This window comes from Haliotis rufescens, unplaced genomic scaffold (genome assembly GCF_023055435.1).
Source record: "Haliotis rufescens isolate VD_foot unplaced genomic scaffold, xgHalRufe1.0.p SCAF_3, whole genome shotgun sequence".
Classification (NCBI taxonomy): Eukaryota; Metazoa; Mollusca; class Gastropoda; order Lepetellida; family Haliotidae; genus Haliotis; species Haliotis rufescens.
The window spans coordinates 58,836,708-58,857,232 of NW_025964001.1; the positions used below are offsets into that span (position 1 = coordinate 58,836,708).

The window sequence follows — 20,525 nt, forward strand, 5'->3', positions numbered from 1 at the left end:
GGTGAATTGGCTTTGTTCACCATGGACCACAGCTCACCCCCCACCGTTGACATGTGACAAATATAATTTTCACAGAAATAATTCAGATGGAATATTTGTATGACAATTAATAATCTCTTTTGCAGGTGTCTCAGTTCTTCATCTAATCTCGTATCCGTTCCCCACTGTCTGGCACAAGACGACTGACAATCTTGCATCAATGGACTTCACGCTAATCGACGATTTTAGTCGCATATTCCGCAACTTCGTGGCCAGCTATCTGCAGTACAGTGGACTTCAAGCCACGGGATGTAAAAAGTGAGAAACAAGCGGCACGCATGTGTTGTGGCAGTCGTGTCAGACATTTTGGTTTTTGTGTCAATTTGCATGTTGGAAATTGTGATTTACTTTGAGAGCAATGTTGTGGTGTAAAGTCCTTATTTCTCTCACATGCTCACTTTGTGGTGCTCATAAAGATCTTTACCTTTTGTTTTTTGTAAACATGATTACCATAAAAAAAAACAAGTCGACTATGCTAATCGTAAGAGGTGACCAACGGGATCGGGTGGTCAGGCTCGCTGACTTGGTTGATGCATGGCATCGTATCCCAATTGCGTGGATCGATGGTCATGATGTCAATCACTGGATCGTCTTGTCCAGACTTGATTATTTTTAGACCGCCGTCATAGAGCTGGAATATTGCTGAGTGCAGGGTTAAACAACAAACAAACAAACCACAAAAACATATCTACGGCATTTAAAAGTTAGCCAATAGCGTCATCATCCCTGATTTTCCAGTGTATTATTTCTCCATTTGAATGCCAATCAAGGTTCATTCTGGACATGACATCTCCAAATCATCTCTCAGATCACCAACTTAGAAAAGAATATGTCTTGTGAGTTTGAAATCAACAACCAATCAAACTAACCCTTCTGACCGAGAGTTCAGCATGCATTTTCAGTGTACCGTATTCAACGTAATAAGCGCCCTGCTCTAATAAGAGCCCATGGCAAGATTTGCTTATATATTGGCTAGTGAACAATCCCCATTAGCACCCCTTCCAACTCCTCTTCGCATATAGTACGCACTCGTGTGTTATATGCACCTTTATTATTGTCAAGTAAATTCTGGAAAAATAAATCTGTCGAATATAAACATTTATATTTCAACTCTGTTTTTTTTTCACCAAAATAATATTCTAAAAAGAGCCCCTATTTCTAGTTTTGAGAGCACCCTGGGCGCTTATTACGTCGAATATGGTATTTGATTATTTCATAGTAAACTGCTATATGTACCCAACTGTGATATGGTATGATCTTGAAATACCACCAGCTTTTGATATTCACGCTAGTCCACTAGGCCGAGACTACTAAATTGTGCAGAAGACAAGTTAAAATCCAGTGAGGGTAGCCATCATTAACTAGCCTTTGAGGGCTATAATTCTGAACCCGTTCTCATTGCTTCAAATTGCTACAAATTGGAAATGAATAAATAATAGATAGAAAATGTAAAAAGATTTTTGTCTCGAGGACAAGTGGAATAAGGTTCCCATTCGTCCTCTGGACTTGTCTTAGAAAACAACAAAGTTCTAAGGTTGTACCAGCCAGACAACAATGTCGACACAAGCAAATCACAATTTGAAGTATCAAACTCACATCTGTGGGCAGATTTCACATATAGCTCATTCTGTAGCACTGTAGAAACCATCTTCCCGAGGCAAGAGAATTAACTGACTTTAAAAGTCCAGTTTCCACCCTTGCCGAACTAGGCTGGAATTACTGGGCTCGATCGTAGCGGCACCAGTGGCTATTACCAGTTATGTCCCTTCTAAGCCTCTCCTATGGACCAATCAGATTCCACCACTCGTATTACTTGCGTTTGCTTCACACAAAATGGTGACGCCCAGTCAGGACGATCTGATCGATAATCAATATCTATATTGTGATAAAACGGGTCTTACATCGCGAAATGCATGAAATCACGTGTGCACCTTGATTAAAAACATGAAAAGATTTGGAAAATATCTGCTGACAACGAGTTGGCGGTGCACATGCTTTGCAATTCCTGCAATCGATCGAAGTCTGCACGACAGTTTATGAACCGGATTTCGATTGCCATAATACCAGCCTAGTTCGGCAAGGGTGGAAACTGGACTTTAATAGTCAGTTAACTCTCTTGCCTCGGGAAGATGTGTAGAAACCTGGAGGAGAGACTCGCTTTCATAAAGAGCAGCTACCATAAAGGATGATTTCTACCCGTCCACATGTCAAATATTGGCTGGTTATTGAGTCACATCCACATGGCTGGGATACATTAAGTGTCACAGAGGAATATAATGCATATCACCCAGAAGAAATGACGATGCAATATATATTCACATGAAAGCTTTATGACATCACTCAATAACACTGTCTCTTTATCGTGTTTATGAAAAATATTAGCATCAAAACTATTTATAATAATCAAAAATTTTCAACTTTTAGAGTTCATATACAGTGTTGGGGTCAAGAGACATCCGACTGACGAGGGGGCACGGGTGGCCCAGTCTTCTAAGGCGCTGCGATTCGCTGTGCAGAGTTGCGTCTCTTGGGCACGCCAGAAACCTATGATTGTGGGTTCGAATCACGGTTCGCCCCGATTATGTTTCTAGGTTTGTCACACCATACCCGTGCTCGTGGGTTTCACCAAAGTGGTAAACGTCTTAGACCTGCATCACTTCGGGCTTTCCTCCCACTTTAAGCTGACACGCCGTGATATAACTGGAATACTGTTAAAAGCGGCGTTAAACCCAACTCACTCGCTGCATTTATGATTTCAATGTATTTTGTACAGACTCTGTTGCATAGTTGAAATATTAATGCTTTATTGTTTGTTTTTGCATTGGTTTATGGATACATTTTTTCATAACTATTGTCTTGGTGGTTTGAGAAAATAGGAATTAAAAATAATCTCTCAAAACTTAGGGCTGAAATCGAAAAACATTGAATAAGATTGTTTTGTTTCTTACAAGAGTTACTTCCCTTTCACTATCAATCTCGGGAAGTATTTTAATTACAGATATTTGTTGACTTGGTTCTATTTTTAAGAACAAATGCACTGATTGTCAAATTTTGATTTAGTTTACAATCGTAAAATGTTAACATTATTCAGAGAAATCAGTAATTGTTGCCTCCTTAAACCAATTTATAAAATACATCCTGCATCCTGAGTGTTATATGTGGCAGTATGACCATTTGGTTTTGACAATATGTATCAAACATGATGTCCGTTGTCGCCTTACTTCTATCTGTGATAAAGATGTGTCAAGGCATGTTCTGTATAGAGAATCTTCAGCTTTTGATATTTGTATACTATGAGAACCCATATCCGCATTTATCAAATACCGTATTCGACATAATAAGCGCCCACGGCGATATTTGCTAATATATTGGCAAGTGAACAATCCCATTTAGCACCCCTTCCGATTGATCAATGTACACAAGACCAATTTATTCGTGTATAATACGCACTCGTGTGTTATATGCGCTCTTAATTATGGGCAATTCAATTCTGGAAAAATATATCTGGCTTCTATAAACAGTCAGGCCGTCAGCATAAACCACGAAATTTATCTTTCAACTCTGTCGACGTATTAGCGCCCAGGGCGCTCCCAAAATTAGAAATAGGGGCTCTTATTAGAATATAATTTTGGTGGAAGAGTTGAAAGATCATACATTTCGTGGTTTATGCCGACAGCATGAAATGATACAAAAGCAAAGTTTGTGTGTCTTATACACGACAGATATATTTTGCAGAATTAAATTTCCCATACTTAAGGATGCATTTAACACACGTATTATACACGAATAAATAAGTCTTGTGTACATTGATCAATCGGAAGGGTGCTAATTGGGATTGTTCACTAGCCAATATATTAGCAAATGTCGCCGTGGATGCTTATTAGAGCGGGGCGCTTATTACGTCGAATACGGTATTTGTATTTGTGCTTTGAACAGGTGGTCCGAGCGCGTGGTGTGGCAGGGTGAATACGGTATTAACACTTTGAACTGACTGATAGGCATTACCAGCACTCTTCCTAATATTCCTTTAATGTACCAATCTGAACAAACAAAGCTTGAAATAGATGCACAGTACGGACACAAGTAGCGAAACTCATACATATTCATGGACCGAACCCAAAGGGTGTTTTGCTCAATGAACATGATGAATATGCATGAATTTCACTAAGGGGTCCTGTGGAACAGGTCAACACCATCCAAGATATTTTCAGATACTCTTTGTGAGAGCGAGGTTGTAGTTTATAGACGATCTGTGGAGGTCAGTATCTGAAACAAGAGGCGGTGGGGTAGCCTAGTGGTTAAAGTGTTCGCTCGTCACGCCGAAGGCCCGGGTTCGATCTCACATGGGTAGAATGTGTGAAGCCAATTTCTGGTGTCCAATATTGCTGGATTATTGTAACACACACCCACCGAAAGGCCTGAAAGGACATGTTGCCCAGGCAGGCCAAATAAATAAGAGAAGAATATGTTTGGTGAAAGGTCTACATGGTCTAGGTGAGGCAGTACTTGTGGGTAGTTAAGCAGAGGTAGTTAAATGGGCAACTTGAGTTTCCAGCAGCAGCAGCAACCATGGGCGACCAGTTTCGCCAGCGGTAAGAAAATAATACATGTCCCGTTGAAAAGCGGGCAGAAATTGAATAAGCCAAAAAGTTTGAATCCCAACCGCTGATGAGTAGAGGGATGGAAGGTTCCCACTGAAGAGCAGGAGCCTATAAATTTGGTGATGTCAATGACATGTAAAATATAGCATACATTAATGGTGCCCACAAGTACTATGCCAAAGCACGAACGTGCATAGCCCACCAAGACCTAAAACCAAACTGGATGTAAGGACCTTACCCGGCCAAAAGCGGAAGTTATTTACGAAAATAACTTTACACCTGCCAAGAGATTGTTGACAAAGAGTCGCTGACCTTTATTGGAGAGATGGACGCCATCCCAAATGTACATATCACTATATTTGGCCCGGATGGCCGGGTGGTGAATCTGAATACCTCCGAGCTCCCTAACTTGGTTGCCGACACGCCGGTTGAGGGTCGACCTGGCCTTGTCGATGGTGGAGTAAGAATGTGCCCCCATCCAGTGCCTCCTCGGCAGTATGTTTGACCAGATGATTAGCTGTATCCGGAGAAGGGACGTATAAATTTCAAGGTACAGAGCGCTTGATTTGGGCGCGACCAGGTCGTTGGACCCGAGGTGGATAATTATGGCTTTGGGATGTTTACGTGTGGCCATTTGTGCCTCCACCTCCTTGTTAAGATCCTCCTATCTGCGGCCACCTCTCCCAGCCACAAACAATCAGTTGGGCGTGTATGATGCCGGGAAACAAACTGGTCGGCCTTCGCAATGTAGCTTGATCCTACTATCCATACTGCAACATAAAATAGTTAATAAGGGGTGGGAATAGAAAACATGGTTATGTTATGAAATTATATTAATGCGGAAGACGAATATAAGATTTAAAGCAATCTGAACCCCATCTACCCAGCTGTTCGATTACTTCCTGGCTCAAGCCATTTACTGCTGCCGATGTGGCGGCGCCTATCCGAAAAGAGTGTGACGAGAACTCTGAAGTATCAACGCCACTATGAGCGAGAGCTTTTTTCAAGCCTGAAATTGATATCTGGTAACAGGTGTATGGTTAAAATGAACAAATGCCTGTGTAGGACCGAGAGGACGTATCTGCAGATAATCCGACATGGCCTTGACTGGACAGACAGGGTGGGAGGGTAGCGCGGCAATAGAGATAGAGACGCCCTTTCCGGATCTGTCTGCTTTTAAATGGCGGAGTTTGAATATTACGCAACTCGCAGAAAGATATCTTGAATGGCGATTCCCGGCTGCCCTAACCTGCCCTGTACCAGCTCACCTACTCTGAAAAATCCGAAAAAAGCCGTGCAATACGCTGCTGAGAAAAGACGATATTCATAGGCGCAATTACAAACAAAACGCAAGTTAGAGATAATTAATTGAAGAAGATCAGATGTGATCGGTTTCCGAGTATCTTGACGGGAACGCCTCTTAGACATGTCAGAGATAACTTTGTTGATGAGGAAATTGTCGCAACAGTGTACAAGGCCATGAAATTTATGATATGTTGCTATTGAAGAAATATAGGTTCTGACGGTATTGATAGAGCATTGTCTCACAGACATTGAAGCAATAAAATGAACAATGTGACTTATCGGAACTGGCCATTCATCCCTCAGATCAGTGGTTGACTGGAAGTGCTGAAATGCTGTTAGACCTGTTTGGTAAGTTGACCAAGTATTGCTTGTAAAAGACAGCCGTAGCAGTCTCATGGCTTCAGCTTCTAAATCCCCCAAATATCGTCTGGCAGCGGTGTCTGGTGGTGGTCTGCAGTTGGAGCTACTTGGCGGAAGCGGTCTCACTGAAATCTTGATAATGCGTCAGCAATAATGTTATCGTGTGTACTCAGGTACTTAGCTTTGAAAAGAATGTTAAATTTGAGGGAAAGCAGAACAAGCTGTCTGACCACTGACATCGTCTTAGGCCCTTTACAGGATTGTTTGTTGAGAATGTACACTATCGCTTGGTTATCACAGTTGAATAAGACTTTTTTGTTAGCCAGAGACTTACCCCACAATCGCATACGCAATTGGAAATAACTCCAGTAATGTCATATCTGTAGTGGTACCGTCCTCAACCCAATGCGGGGGCCACTTGCCTGAGACCCAGTGTCCTTGAAAATATGCACCAAAGCCTGCACTGCCGGCAGCATCCGTGTATAGCTGCAGGGTTTCATTGTAGTCCCACTCACTTTCCTGAAACACTGATATACCATTGAAACCCGACAAGAATGTTAGCCACATAGATAGGTCCTGTTTTACCCACCGTGTAATCCGGATTCGATGATGCGGCGATTTTACAGTGCACATGAGGTCAATAAATCTGCAGCAGAATGCACGACCCATCGGTATAGCGCGGCAAATGAAGTTGAATTTACCCACCAGTGACTGCAACTGGTGCTTTGTGATCTTAATTTAACCTGTTTCAATCAAGCCCCTGATCTCCATGGTAACGGCGCCGATTTTGTCTCGTGGTATGCGGACCTGCATAGCCATCGTGTCGATCTCGAGACCCAGAAACGTGATGCAGGTAGTGGGTTCCACTGTTTTTTCGGGAGCTACCGGAACACCAAATTGGCTCTAACGGTTGAGACAAATATGCAGGTTTTGGTTACATTCAGCTGTGCCTGACTTACCCCCTGTGAGAAAATCGTCCAAATAGTGCATAAGCTTGGCCGTTTGGGAGGTCCTGCGGCATACACCACTGTAGAAAGGAACTAAACTTTTCAAAGATTGAACATGAACTTGCACAACCAAAGGGCAAACATTTGTCAAAATAATACAAGCCTTGGAAATTGATGCCCAGTAGTTCAAAGTCCGCTGGATGTACGGGAATTATCCTGAAAGCTGACTTAATGTCAAATTTTGCTAACTGAGCTGCTTGTCCAAGCTGTTGTACCATGGCCACGGCTTCGTCAAAGCGTGCGTAGGTAACAGAGCACTCTTGTTGTGGAATATTATCTTAATTGAAGTACCCTGTGGGAATGAAAGATGATGAATTAATCATAGTTATCCTGAACAAGCCAGCGAGAGGATGTGGTGTCTTGCTTCTTTGGGACCAAGCCAATAGGCGACACTTGCAAACTTTCGAATGGTGGGTCGTAGTAGGGCCCAGCTATCCTACCCAACATGACTTCTTTATCCAGCTTGGCCTTGACTATGGATTGTGACTCAGGTTGTTTGACCGACGACAAGTTACCTGCAGATCTAAACAGGCGGGGTCCCTGATAACCTAGGCGAAAACCCGATTGGAAACCATCAAACAAACTTAATGCATGAAATGCATTTACGCTGGAATAAGGTAGCAGATACGGAAGTAAATTACTTAGCTTGACTGGAGATGGTGCTAGTGACGTTAGGCTTCTGACGCTGGTTACCTGTACTTCCAGGATGGGAGTTGTTTGATGAAGACTGGGCCTGACGCTCCCTAGGCCCTGTGCCTCGAAAGCAGATACCAGCGGTGGCCCCGTGCGTGGTATTCCCACACTTCCCACACTTGTGCAGATACCTACAGGCTGGTCGGCTACATGCACCTTTGTTGAAATCCCAGCATACGTTATTTGGAAAGGCACTGTTACTACGATTTGTAACCCTTACCGGCGCTGAAGCCCGTTGCTGTTGGTGTGGCAACATATGTCGTAACCACAGATCACCATCGATCCGGCCCCACTGCCTTGTCGGGTCCCTTGCCATTCTGTGGCAGAATTGCCTGTCATATGTCACCCATCCCTCGCCACCATTTTGAGAGCGGCCCCACGGACAGATTCTAGATAAGATAACATACCCTGAACAACAGAGAGTGAACAATGTTTTTCAAGATATATGGACATATACACATGGAAGGCTGTGGTCCAAGCCCCTAGACCCAGCAGTTTACCCGAGCTGCCCCGCGACTGCGCAGGTGTAAACATTACTGTACCTGATCCGATACCAACCTGAACGTCCCTTCGTCCTCGTCGCTATTCTCCGACAGCTATGGGCTGAGTAGCTGCAGGTCAACGCACTCCCTTTCCAGATCCTTTTGCGTAGAGATTGTTTAACGTGGGCGCCAATAGTTTCTGCGCTGTACGAGACGGGGTCTACCGAAGATGAGGCGGATGGAAGGAATGCCATATTATGGTGATCGGATGTGCCAGGTTGAGGTCGGGTCTCATTGGCATCCGTAGCGGTTGGCGGAGTGAAATTGGAAGTTTGTCATTGATTAGTATGAGTTTGAGAATCCTGGGTAACATTGTGAAGAAGTTGTAAAATGGCTTGCAAATGCTCCGTAAAATCGTTAACAGATGACGGAGCGGTAATTGGAGGAGAATTGACCGAATTAGGTAACAATAATGCGAGATCAACACTTACGGTAGATTGGGGCACCGATTGTGAAGAACTAGCAAAACAAGATAACTCATCCGTTGGATCAGTTGTAAACGCTGATTGCCTTGTCCTCGGCTGTTTTGCCCTCCTCGCAGCCCCTTTCACCAGCCGATGATTGATAGATGCTCTGCGTTTAGGAGGCATCTTAGTGATAATAAAATTGAACCGTGAAAGCTATAGATAGCGCAGCAACCAAGAGCAGGGAAAGGCAAAAGATAGCAAGTGATGACGTCACCAGTTACGGGGTTAGACGTTGTGACATCACCTGAAAGTAGATGGCGGGACAATGATGTCATAGTGTAAACAAGGGAAAAGTATAAACAGGAAATGGTAAAGAAGATGGTTGAGCGGATTTCAATAAACGCATTTACTGTAGAGCACTAAATAGGAATATTGCTAAAAGCGGCGTGAACAAATATTCAATAGTATCTGAAATAGCATTAGCCTTGGTTCATTATCCCCTAGTCTTTCAGATAAAACCGATAATCTTACCGAATAGCTGTGGGTTTGGTAGCGTATATAATATATGCTGGTCTCTATAGGGCTAGGGGGGCACTTGTTTCCACCCTTGCCACATCAAGCCCAATTTTGGCCCAGTCGGCTAAGGCGCTGCGATTCCCTGTGCAGAGTTGCGTCCCTTGGACACGCCAGAAACCTATGATTGTGGGTTCGAATACCACTTCGCCCCGATTTTGTTTCTAGGTTTGTCAGCACCATGCCCGTGCTCGTGGGTTTCACCGAAGTGGTAAACGTCTGAGACCTGCATCACTTCGGGCTTTCCTCCCACATTAAACTGACACGCCGTGATATAACTGGAATAATGTTAAAAGCGGCGTTAAACCCAACTCACTCACTCTATAGGGCTAGTTTTAGAATGATAACCAAAAGGTCAAGAAATCCGTACTGATGGGAGTAGTTGGACTGAGTGTTTGCAAAGGTAAAACTAGCAAAAGAAGTGTTCTGAATTTCCGGTCTGACCACCTGTACATCAAAGTGCTATTTCCTGGAGGTGATTCTCAGAATGAACACTGTCCTCCTTGTACACCACCACTTGGGTCCATTGAATAGTGCCTGCCATGTCTTCCAGTGTATATATATATAGCTATATTTTGTCCTCCATTGAAAAGAGCTTTTCATATCTTTAGTAGGGCAGGGAAGGTACACCAACTGTGAGATCTGATACGTACCACGTTACCTTTCTCACGATCCGATATGTATCATGATACTTGCCTGTGCTCTTATCTGTGGTGCTTAAGCTATCACGTATCACGTATCACGACACCTTACTCACTATGGAATATGTATCACGATACTTTCCTGTGCTCTTATCTGTAGTGCTTAAGCTATCACGATACCTTACTCACTATCCGATATGTATCATGATACTTGCCTGTGCTCTTATCTGTGGTGCTTAAGCTATCACGATACCTTACTCACTATCCAATATGTATCATGATACTTGCCTGTGCTCTTATCTGTGGTGCTTAAGCTATCTTTTCCATAGACAGGATGACCAAATACCTGGCACACTGACGATTTACAGTTGGCAGTGTCAAATATAGCACAACAAATGAAAATATTTATGTTTTCACTATTAACTTGCACTACTGATTAGTGTTTAGTGGAACAGCTATTAAAGCAAACATTTTAAGGTCAGAATCAATATTTTTTACTTAGTGTGCGACTGTGATCGATACTTGTATTGAGAAGTGAAAAATCACGACCCACCGATGCATCAGTGTATCTATCATCCCACCACTAATATATAGTGTATATCATAGCAATGTCCTCCTTTTCAAGATGTCTCTCATGTCCTCAGTGTATATCGTCTTTTATGTCCCCCATTGCAAAGTGTCTCTGCATATGTCAACTAGGGCTGGGTGGGTGGGTCCAGAGTATGACCCGGGTACCCACAGGACCAACCGGACCCGTGGTTAGTCATGTGATATATTATTTAATGATGGTCACCGTCAAACTCCATGGTTACACAACAAGGCGCTATATGATCCCATTTCTTTCTGACTATGCACGCATTCCTTTTGACTTTAATGTTTGAGCAAAGATAAAGCTTCAGTCAATTTCAGCTTGTGCAGGGGGCATGGGTGGCCCAGTTGTCTAAGGCGTCGCTATTTGCTGTGCAGAGTTGCGTCCCCTGGACACCCAAGAAACCTATGATTGTGGGTTCAAATCCCGGTTCGCCCCGATTATGTTTCTAGGTTTGTCAGCACCATACCCGTGCTCGTGGGTTTCACCGAAGTGGTAAATGTCTGAGACCTGCATCCTTCGGGCTTTCCTCCCACATTAAGCTGACACGCCGTGATATAACTGGAATACTGTTAAAAGCGGTGTTAAACCCAACTCACTCACTCACTCAGCTTGTGCATGATCAGATCGTTTAATGCATGTATGTTAGCAGCTTCTGGCAGGACTTCTGTAAACTTTCGCGGAGGTCGCAGGTGACAGCACAGCCACGGTGATTGAATTAATTAGTATCAAGCGCTTCACTGAGTACTGCGGACCGCACCCGTCTCGCGTACAAGAGACGGCAGAGCCGTCATGCGTACACGTTACGTCTGCGACTGGTAAAACTTGAGACCTAAAGTGGGTCGGGTCGGGTAATAGTGGATCGGGTACCCGGGTATTCAATTTGGACCTGTCCCAGCCCTGATATCAAGGCATGTCCTCCATATCAACATGCCTCTCTTGTCCTCTGTGTTAATCAACACACATATCCTCTTTTGCTAGGTGTCTGTTTTGTCTCTCTGTATGTCATGTCTCTCTGTATGTCATGTCTCTCTGTATGTCATGTGTCTCATATAACAGCCATGTTTCTTTCAGGGACCCAGACAATAGCAATGCTTGGTCAGATGCTGATGCTGATACCCAGACCAATGGCGGTTGGTGGCAACAAGTTGTCGACTATCTTGATGACATCTATGACTGAACTAACACAACTCCCCAACTAACACACTCCATACACTTCTAATGCATGATGATACAGGGACTGCCAGGCTATCCAGGCTGGGAGTCCACCTGGAGTCTGTGTTAACCATCTTCCTCAAGACTTGGGTGTAGGACATGACATGTCTTGATTCAATATGAACTTGTAATGAGGTTACAACCTCTTTCTGGATGTCCACATGTTGCGATGATCGTTAAGTATAGGTGTAGGTTTATATGACTTTGGGATGAGGTGTTGACGACCTGGCTGTATTATTGTCAGCTAATAGTGGCTGAGCAAAGCTGTATGATGGTAGACCTTTGGTGATGGCGCCAGGTTGCACTATGGTAATGAGGTTAGAACCTCTTTCTGGATGTCCACATGTTGCGTTAAATATAGGTGTAGGTTTGTATGACTTTGGGATGAGGTGTTGATGACCTGGCTGTATTATGGTCAGCTAATAGTGGCTGAGCAAAGCTGTATGATGGTAGACCTTTGGTGATGGCGCCAGGTTGCACTATGGTAATGAGGTTAGAACCTCTTTCTGGATGTCCACATGTTGCGTTAAATATAGGTGTAGGTTTGTATGACTTTGGGATGAAGTGTTGACAACCTGGCTGTGTTATGGCGTGATGGCGCCAGGTTGCACTATGGTAGACCGGTGTTGATGGCGCCAGGTTGCCTTATGGTAAACCTATGGTGATGGCGCCAGGATGGCTTTTGGTATGCTTTTGATGATAGCGACCAGTTCGCAGGGTGATTGGGTTATGGCGACCAGGTTCCACTATGGTAGGCCTATGGTAATGGCGACCATGTTTTACTATGGGCATTTATAGTGTCGGCGACCAGACTGTTGATTGTTACTGACCTAGATTCACAGAGAGATTCAAATCTTTGGTTCAGTACTTGGTATTAGGTGCTACTTTCTTTGAATACAACCTATCTGTGTGACGTTGTTTCAGCATATTTGTAAATCTGCACATTTGTGCCTGTATATTGGTCGCTTGTGAAGAAACTCAGCCTGAAGAATTTTACTTGGGCGACTCAATGCTTTGTTCGTAGAATGTATTGTTGACATACAGCGATCAAGATTATTGTTTGGAAATAGCTGTTTCCACTGTAGGTTGAAGTCAAGGTTTTGTGGTAGTGGTCAAGCTAGTTAAATGTTACAATACACCAATATGTCGGCTGTTGGGGCGACAATACATCAGTTAAAATGTCATTCAAATATTTAGGAAAAGTTAGGGGAAGCATTTTATTCCGTTATTTTTGTCAAAACAAACTGTTTGAAACATCTATGTGTATAAACTGCTGTCATGAATCACATGAAGTATGGCTGTTTTGTGGGAAAACATGTACCGTATTCGACGTAATAAGCGCCCCGCTCTAATAAGCGCCCACGGCGATATTTACTAATATATTGGCACGTGAACAATCCCAATTAGCACCCCTTCCGATTGATCAATGTATACAAGACTTATTCATTCGTGTATCATACGCACTCGTGTGTTATATGCACCCTTAATTATGGGAAATTAAATTCTGGAAAAATATATCTGTTGTATATAAACAGTTCAAACCATCAGCATAAACCACAAAATTTATCTTTCAACTCTGTTTTTTCCACCAAAATAATATTCTAATAAGAGCCCCCTATTTCTAATTTTGAGAGCGCCCTGGGCGCTTATTACGTCGAATACGGTATGATATCTATCAAGTCAAGAAGGGGTTAAAGACAGAGATTTTTACATGGTCTGTAGGTTCTTTGGGACAATGTATTTGGGTGAGGCTTGGCGTGAAGCTTGGTGTTTGGTGGTGCGATGGGTGGACAAAAATCTGATAGTATAATATATTGTGGCCTTATGTAAAAAACATTGTGTGCTGAGATTTTGGGGCTTTGGAATAAGTGCAGAGTCCTATGAAAATCTCCTAGCTCTCCTTGTTCAAGTGTGAGGAATTATCTTTTCTTTCCATGCATTGTGGTTGTTGATGAAATAATGCATGCACTGGATAATTTGCAACTGGCAAGTTTCACACCATGTTCTGTGAGTTGTGTATATGACACATGACCAATAGTGCATCTTGGGTAGACTGAGGCTGGGGAGATTTATTGGTGACCTGTTTATGTTAATCCTGTCGAGCAAGGTAGGTCTGATGTGTGGTCGGTGGCTGTAAAACTCCTTTTTGGGTGGTCCACCATCTTTGTTGTTGTTCCCATGCCTTGACTGATTGTCTCCCTTTGGTGTTGTGAAAGTTTCAAATTATTCTGAACAAACTGGGTTTGGTATCCCCCAAACTGTATGATATATCAACATGATTTAGAAGTATCTTTTTTCTTTTTCTTAACATTTTATTTTTTCAAGTAGTATCTTAGTAGTATTTTCAAAATAGCATTCAAGTAAAATATTGATTACAATACGGCTTGTTAATAATATATTTCTTGTTTCTCATGACCCACATGACCCGAACATTATTATTTTTAAATTTAAAGCAGTGTTAAGAAATAACTTTTCCATTTTTGTGCCAGATTCCAAAGTGTTTAGCTCTTACCTTACATAGTATGTCAGAGTCTCAGGGAATCAAGTTTATTTATCAAGTTAACAGGTTTAGGCTCCATTTGGGCTCCGTTTGTCCATCCGACTTCAGTAGGTACATGTTACTTCAGGAACTGCTATGAATACAAGGATGATATTTTGTTTACATCAGTAAGGGATAAGTATGTTGGTCGATTTTGAAAAGCATCATAAAAAAAGTTAACAATTAACATAATTATGGCCCTTGATTTATAAACTACTAAAACAAATATTGCTTTCTCCCAATTAGATCAGTTTTGAAAAATATCATGAGAAACAAGACTAATATTTTACTGGCCTAAACCAAAATTTCTGTTTCTGAGATTTTTTCAGTTTAGTTTTAATCCTAACACACCTTTCCTATACCTCTGTTTAGCTGGCATTACCATTTTGCCAAATATCCAAGCATATTCCATTATAAATACCCTTCACAGCCTTCAATAATTAGCTTTGCTGTTCTCATTTCTAAAACTGAAACTGCTGCCATGGTTACCAACAGATTCACCATCATCAGATCAGTTAATGTGAAAAACATAAATTTGATGGTAGCCTGGTCTAAGGTTGGTAAACTCAGTGTAATTATATAGCCATGTTTACCTTCAACTTGAAGTTAGGGGGGGTGGGGGGGTGGCACGGGGGGCCCAGTCGTCTAAGGCGCCGCGATCGCTGTACAGAGTTGTGTCCCTTGGGCACGCCAGAAACCCATGATTGTGGGTTCGAATCCCGGTTCGCCCCGATTATGTTTCTAGGTTTGTCAGCACCAAACCCATGCTCGTGGGTTTCACCGAACTGATAAACGTCTGAGACCTGCATCACTTCGGGCTTTCCTCCTACATTAAGCTGACAGGCCGCGATATAACTGGAATACTGTTAAAAGCGGCGTTAAACCCAACTCACTCACTCACTCACTGAAGTTAGGGTAAATGTTATGTAGAGAAGCTGTAAAAGCTGTAGGTTTAGTTTCAGCTGTTAAATCTATACAAAGACAGGTCTATAAAGTAGGTATTAGGGTAGCCAAGTGGTTAAAGTGGTCACTCATCACTAAGAAGGTCTGGGTTCGAGTCCCAACATGATCTACCATGAAGTCCATTCATGGCGGCCCAGTGCCATGATGTGTGAACACTGCCAAACCCAGAGTAACACCAAAATCACTTAACGGCGTATGGACATACTTCCCTTGAAATCCTTCCCAAGCGAAAGCTAAGAATTGAGTCTGCAGAGTATGGCTGTTTATGAACCTGTTGACATATCAAAAGTTAGAGAAATCCCACACATATTTTGTTGGTATTTTGAGCCTGTAGAGTGTTCCAGCATGTGACTGTGATGGCATGTTGTGCGTGTTGTTGTCCTCGTCAATGATGTCGGGGATGCAAGGCGTCTCTGCTTTGACTGTCCGACATCTACAGGCCGCTAGCGCTGCTATGAATCCCCCTCCTGTAACATTGTTACAGAGGCTGATGCAGATCTTGTCACCCTTCACAAGGTCATGTAGTCCGTCTCCCAGACCCTAGGGAATAGGGGGCCACAGGAGGCCCAGTTGTCTAAGGCGCCGCGATTTACTGTGCTGAGTTGCGTCCCTTGGGCACGCCAGAAACCTATGATTGTGGGTTCCAATCCCGGTTCACCCCGATTATGTTTCAAGGTTTGTCAGCATCATACCCGTGCTCGTGGGTTTCACCGAAGTGGTAATCGTCAAAGACCTGCATCACTTCGGGCTTTCCTCCCACATTAAGCTGACATGCTGTGATATAACTGGAATACTGTTAAAAGCGGCATTAAACCCATCTCACTCACTCACCCTAGAGAATAAATAAAAAGGAATCCAACTCAAGTCTAGAATGATTTGGCAAGTCTAGATTAAGCATTATTCCGGGCTCCATTTGGATTTGATATTATATTTTGTAGGTATATATTTTTAAATAAGATAACTTTATTTCTGAGGCTATATGTTAGCCTAAGTCAGAGGTCACATTCAGAAATATGCAAAGTTTTCAAGGTTAAACACATGATTCAATACATTTTCAAATAGTTTAAGAGCTAAATCGTTTCAGAAATGGAGTTTAAACTCTTCACAAAACTCTTTGATGAGCACTCAGACGGGGGGTGATGGCGATGAAAATTAAGATCGGTCTGTACAAGAACATTTCGTCTAGAGGGATTTGGAGGTATTAGTATGATTAGCAACCACGTCCGGTAGATGTCGGAGAGTAAAAGCGGAGCTGTACATAGATATGGTTTCCAGCACTGTTGGCAAGGCATGTTGAATGTTGTGAAAAGCATGGTTTCGTTTCTTTCAGCCGGTGTTGATGTGGAGACCGAGATATCAAATGCCCCGTTATTGTGATCAGAAACGTTATTTTTGTTTCAAATCCCAAAGCTACTGTTACTATTTGCAAGAAATTATGTGAATGAAAACAGTTTTCTTGTTTCTTTACTGAAATTCTAATTTGAGCTGTATTTTGATCGGATAGGAATCTGTTGGTAAAGCGACTTCTTTTCTTGCTTGCGTTTAACATGCATAATCATGATAATCTACCAAGCACCTTGCACTGTATCTTTTTTCTGATTTTCTTAAAAAAAACCATATCGCAAATAATCGATGAGTTTCATGTAAACAAGAAATAAGTATAAGGTACTTGTTATTGTTTTCTTGTCGAGCCAGGAAAAGTTTCTCATCACCGTGCTAATCATTTCAAACATTCGAAGGATTAAGATGGTTCAACATTTGTAGTTATAGTTCTGTTCAATAATAGTCACCCCAATTATTTCATATTACTATAGTTAATCTGTCATGCGACATGCTATTAGTAATATGAAAGAATCTTTTGAGTAGTATGTGAAAAAAAGTCATTTTGTAAGTCAAACTCGTTAACATCAGATCTTAGTCCTCGCAACCGCTAAACAAACATCTGAGGACATCCCATTAGGGTTACGTCAGAACGACCTTTCATCTGACCAATCAGAGCATTGCTTACCAGATCATGAAAGTGACAGTCGGAATTTGATTTCTAATCATGCAACCTCGAAAACTTTTACACAGGTATTCCGAACGATAGTTACGGTCTTAACAACTGAATCCACACAATCTAGACCATCTATTAGCGATTCCAGAATGTTCTTTTGTTCAGGTTTCAAATTTTTATCAAGAATTTTCAAAATATGTTTCGAAGCGCAGTCGCCAATTTGAAAATAGCTCCGTCAAGCACGAGAAAGCTGCCTTCTGATTGGCTAATGTAGACTTCTTGTCAGTCATTCCATTGGTAGGCCAAAGTTCACGCAAGGTCGGTCTGTTGTGACCCGTAATGGGATGTCCTCAGATTTTTGTTTAGCAGCAGCAAGAACTAAGATCTGATTTTAATGAGAGTGTTTTGTAAGTATGCTGATGAAAAACCTTTTTTGTGGCCTATGCAAACTGATTAAACATTCACTGTTATGATTATTGACATCTTTGCTAATGAAGCTGTTTTTTTATGACGAGTCCACATAAGGACTTTCAGTACCAAAAGTAAATACAGTGCGCAGTATGAAAAGTTTTGGGTATTTGAAATCTCAAAATAAATTTCCTGATTTGTTTTGCAAGTTGTGTGTTGTGATGTACTAACTGTATTTCTTTTTGTGGCGACAGAGATGAGCTGTGAGTCGGGGGCGACGTCGGGAGGCGATGCATCCGTGAGTGACGGGGTCCTCAAACTGTGGATGGTTTTGCCTGTACTATCGTGGGAAAGATGGTCTCACTTTACATAACCATAATTTGTCTCAATCTGGACCAAATTTCTTTGGGATGTTGTGTGCATGATTGTATGGAGTCCTCGTTAAGCCACGCTGTGGGCGGACGAGGCAAGGCATGGGTGTTGATGGGTACCGGTACATCCCCTTGTACCCATGGTAATAGCATATATGTGATACTGTTTATTAGGGACTGGACCAACACAAACTGATCTTAGCACGGTTGTGACTCCCGTACTTTCACATTGACTTGTGACTGTCTTAGTGCTAAGATCCAGTGCAGCATGTGCAGTGGGCCCGTCGCCAACACAAAGTGATCTTAGTACTAAGACGGTTGTAATCCCCGCACTTTCAAATTGACTTGTGACTGTCCTAGTGCTAAGATCCAGTGGAATGTGGTTTGAGGTTCCATTCCTCAACGTGATTGTAGGACTACGACAGTCATGGTCTGTAGAGTAGGGGAGTTATGATTGTCTTAGCGCTAAGATCACTGTTTGGGTCCCAGGACTGTTGATTCTCTTATTTAGTCTTATTTCAGGGTTGTTTATGTGAAAAGCTCTTATTAGATACACTGTGTGATAGAATAGAGCAATTTTAGTATCACAGCTAACTCATGTATGGACCAATTTTTTCAGTCCATTTTTAAGACTTTTAACATAAAAGAATAGGGTCATTATGAAACCTTCGTCATGCCTACATTACTCCTGGTTGGCAGCAGATGAATAACTGAAAATGTCCGAAGGGCTCTCCCCTAAATACTGTTTATAACACTGGTAACAAAAACATGCTTTCTGGCATCCATTCTTATCAGAAGTACTGAGATCCCGATTATTTCTGTTAACTTTTAAGGAAAGGGATTAATTTTGGAAAGTAACCCCTCAATTCTCAAGTATCCAATAGCACCCCCTACAGCCTCTGGCTTTGTTGAGCGACAAGGGTGGGCAGTCGTTTAAGGTGCCGCGATTTGCTGTGAAGAGTTGCGTCCCTTGGGCACGCCAGAAACCTATGATTGTGGGTTCGAATCCCAGTTCGCCCCGATTATGTTTCTAGGTTTGTCAGCACCATACCCGTGCTCGTGAATTTCACCGAAGTGGTAAATGTCAAAGACCTGCATCACTTCAGGCTTTCCTCCCACATTAAGCTGACACGCCGTGATATGACTGGAATACTGTTAAAAGCGGCGTTAAACCCAACTCACTCACTCACTCTGGCTTTGCTGAACACTAATGTGGTTACGATGCCTGTTATGATGGCCCTTGCGTCGGCTGCTGATGGTGGCATGCGTCAGTGAGATGCAACACTATGATGATACTGGTGGTGGTGCTACAGGACCTTCTTGGGAACATGATGTTTCTGATAACACTTCGTCACACGACTTTGTTGTTTCTTACTAAGGTGGTTTGAAGCATGATCTATTTCTTTGTATCATTTCTTGTGATATATATCCAGCATCGGTGTGTCCGGTTTCTTTGTACAGTGTAAATATGCTCGGCGATGACATGACACACCTTACTAGTTTTAGATTGCTGTAGGTAATGAACTTCGATAAATACCGTATTCAACGTAATAAGCGCCCAGGGCCCTCTCAAAATTAGAAATAAGGGGCTCTTATTAGAATATTATTTTGATGAGTTGAAAGATAAATTTCGTGGTTTATGCTGACAGCCTGAAATGTTTATATACGACATATATTTTCCCAGAATTTAATTGCCCATAATTAAGGGTGCATATAACACACGAGTGCGTATTATACGCGAATAAAAAAGTCTTGTGTACATTGATCAATCGGAAGGGTGCTAATTGGGATTGTTCACTAGCCAATATATTAGCAAATATCGCAGTGGGCGCTTATTAGAGCGAGGCGCTTATTACGTCGAATACGGTATGTCCTGTTTCATGACTTTGAGACCTTTATGAAATCCCACTCTGAACATCTTCATCTATACAAAGGTACATAACTCAATATGACCCGACTTTGAAGGAGTCGGGGGAGTGGTTACAGATTTTGGGTTAAAAACTCAGGTGGGTAGGTCAAAATGGAGAAAACAGGAGAGAAGTGGAAGAACTTGGGTAACAATGAGACAATCAAAATGTTTATTGCGGGTAGTTTAGGATGAAAGTGAATTTCATACTTGGCAGATGCCCTGGTTTCTCTTAATGAAAAGTGGGGCACGGGTGGCCCAGTCGTCTAAGGCGCCGCGATTCGCTGTGCAGAGTTCCGGCCCTTGGGCACGCCAGAAACCTATGATTGTGGGTTCGAATCCCGGTTCGCCCTGATTATGTTTCGAGGTT

General features: G+C 42.5%; 1 protein-coding gene across 4 annotated transcripts in view; it reads left to right on the forward strand.

The window, feature by feature from the left end:
- The window catches only part of LOC124151116 (glutaminyl-peptide cyclotransferase-like), a 50,506-nt gene extending 30,601 nt beyond the window's left edge, over positions 1 to 19,905 (forward strand). The window contains exons 7-9 of one of the 4 annotated variants that reach the window (XM_046523437.2): positions 126 to 297; positions 11,832 to 11,890; positions 18,133 to 19,905. In XM_046523437.2, the coding sequence (XP_046379393.2) occupies positions 126 to 297; positions 11,832 to 11,890; positions 18,133 to 18,251 (350 nt within the window). In that variant the 3' untranslated portion in view covers positions 18,252 to 19,905. Of the gene's footprint in view, positions 1 to 125; positions 298 to 6,248; positions 6,294 to 11,831; positions 11,897 to 18,132 lie in introns of those variants that run through there. The other 3 variants (XM_046523439.2, XM_046523438.2, XM_046523440.2) reach the window with 3 other exon arrangements.
- The last annotated feature ends 620 nt before the right edge of the window (positions 19,906 to 20,525 follow it).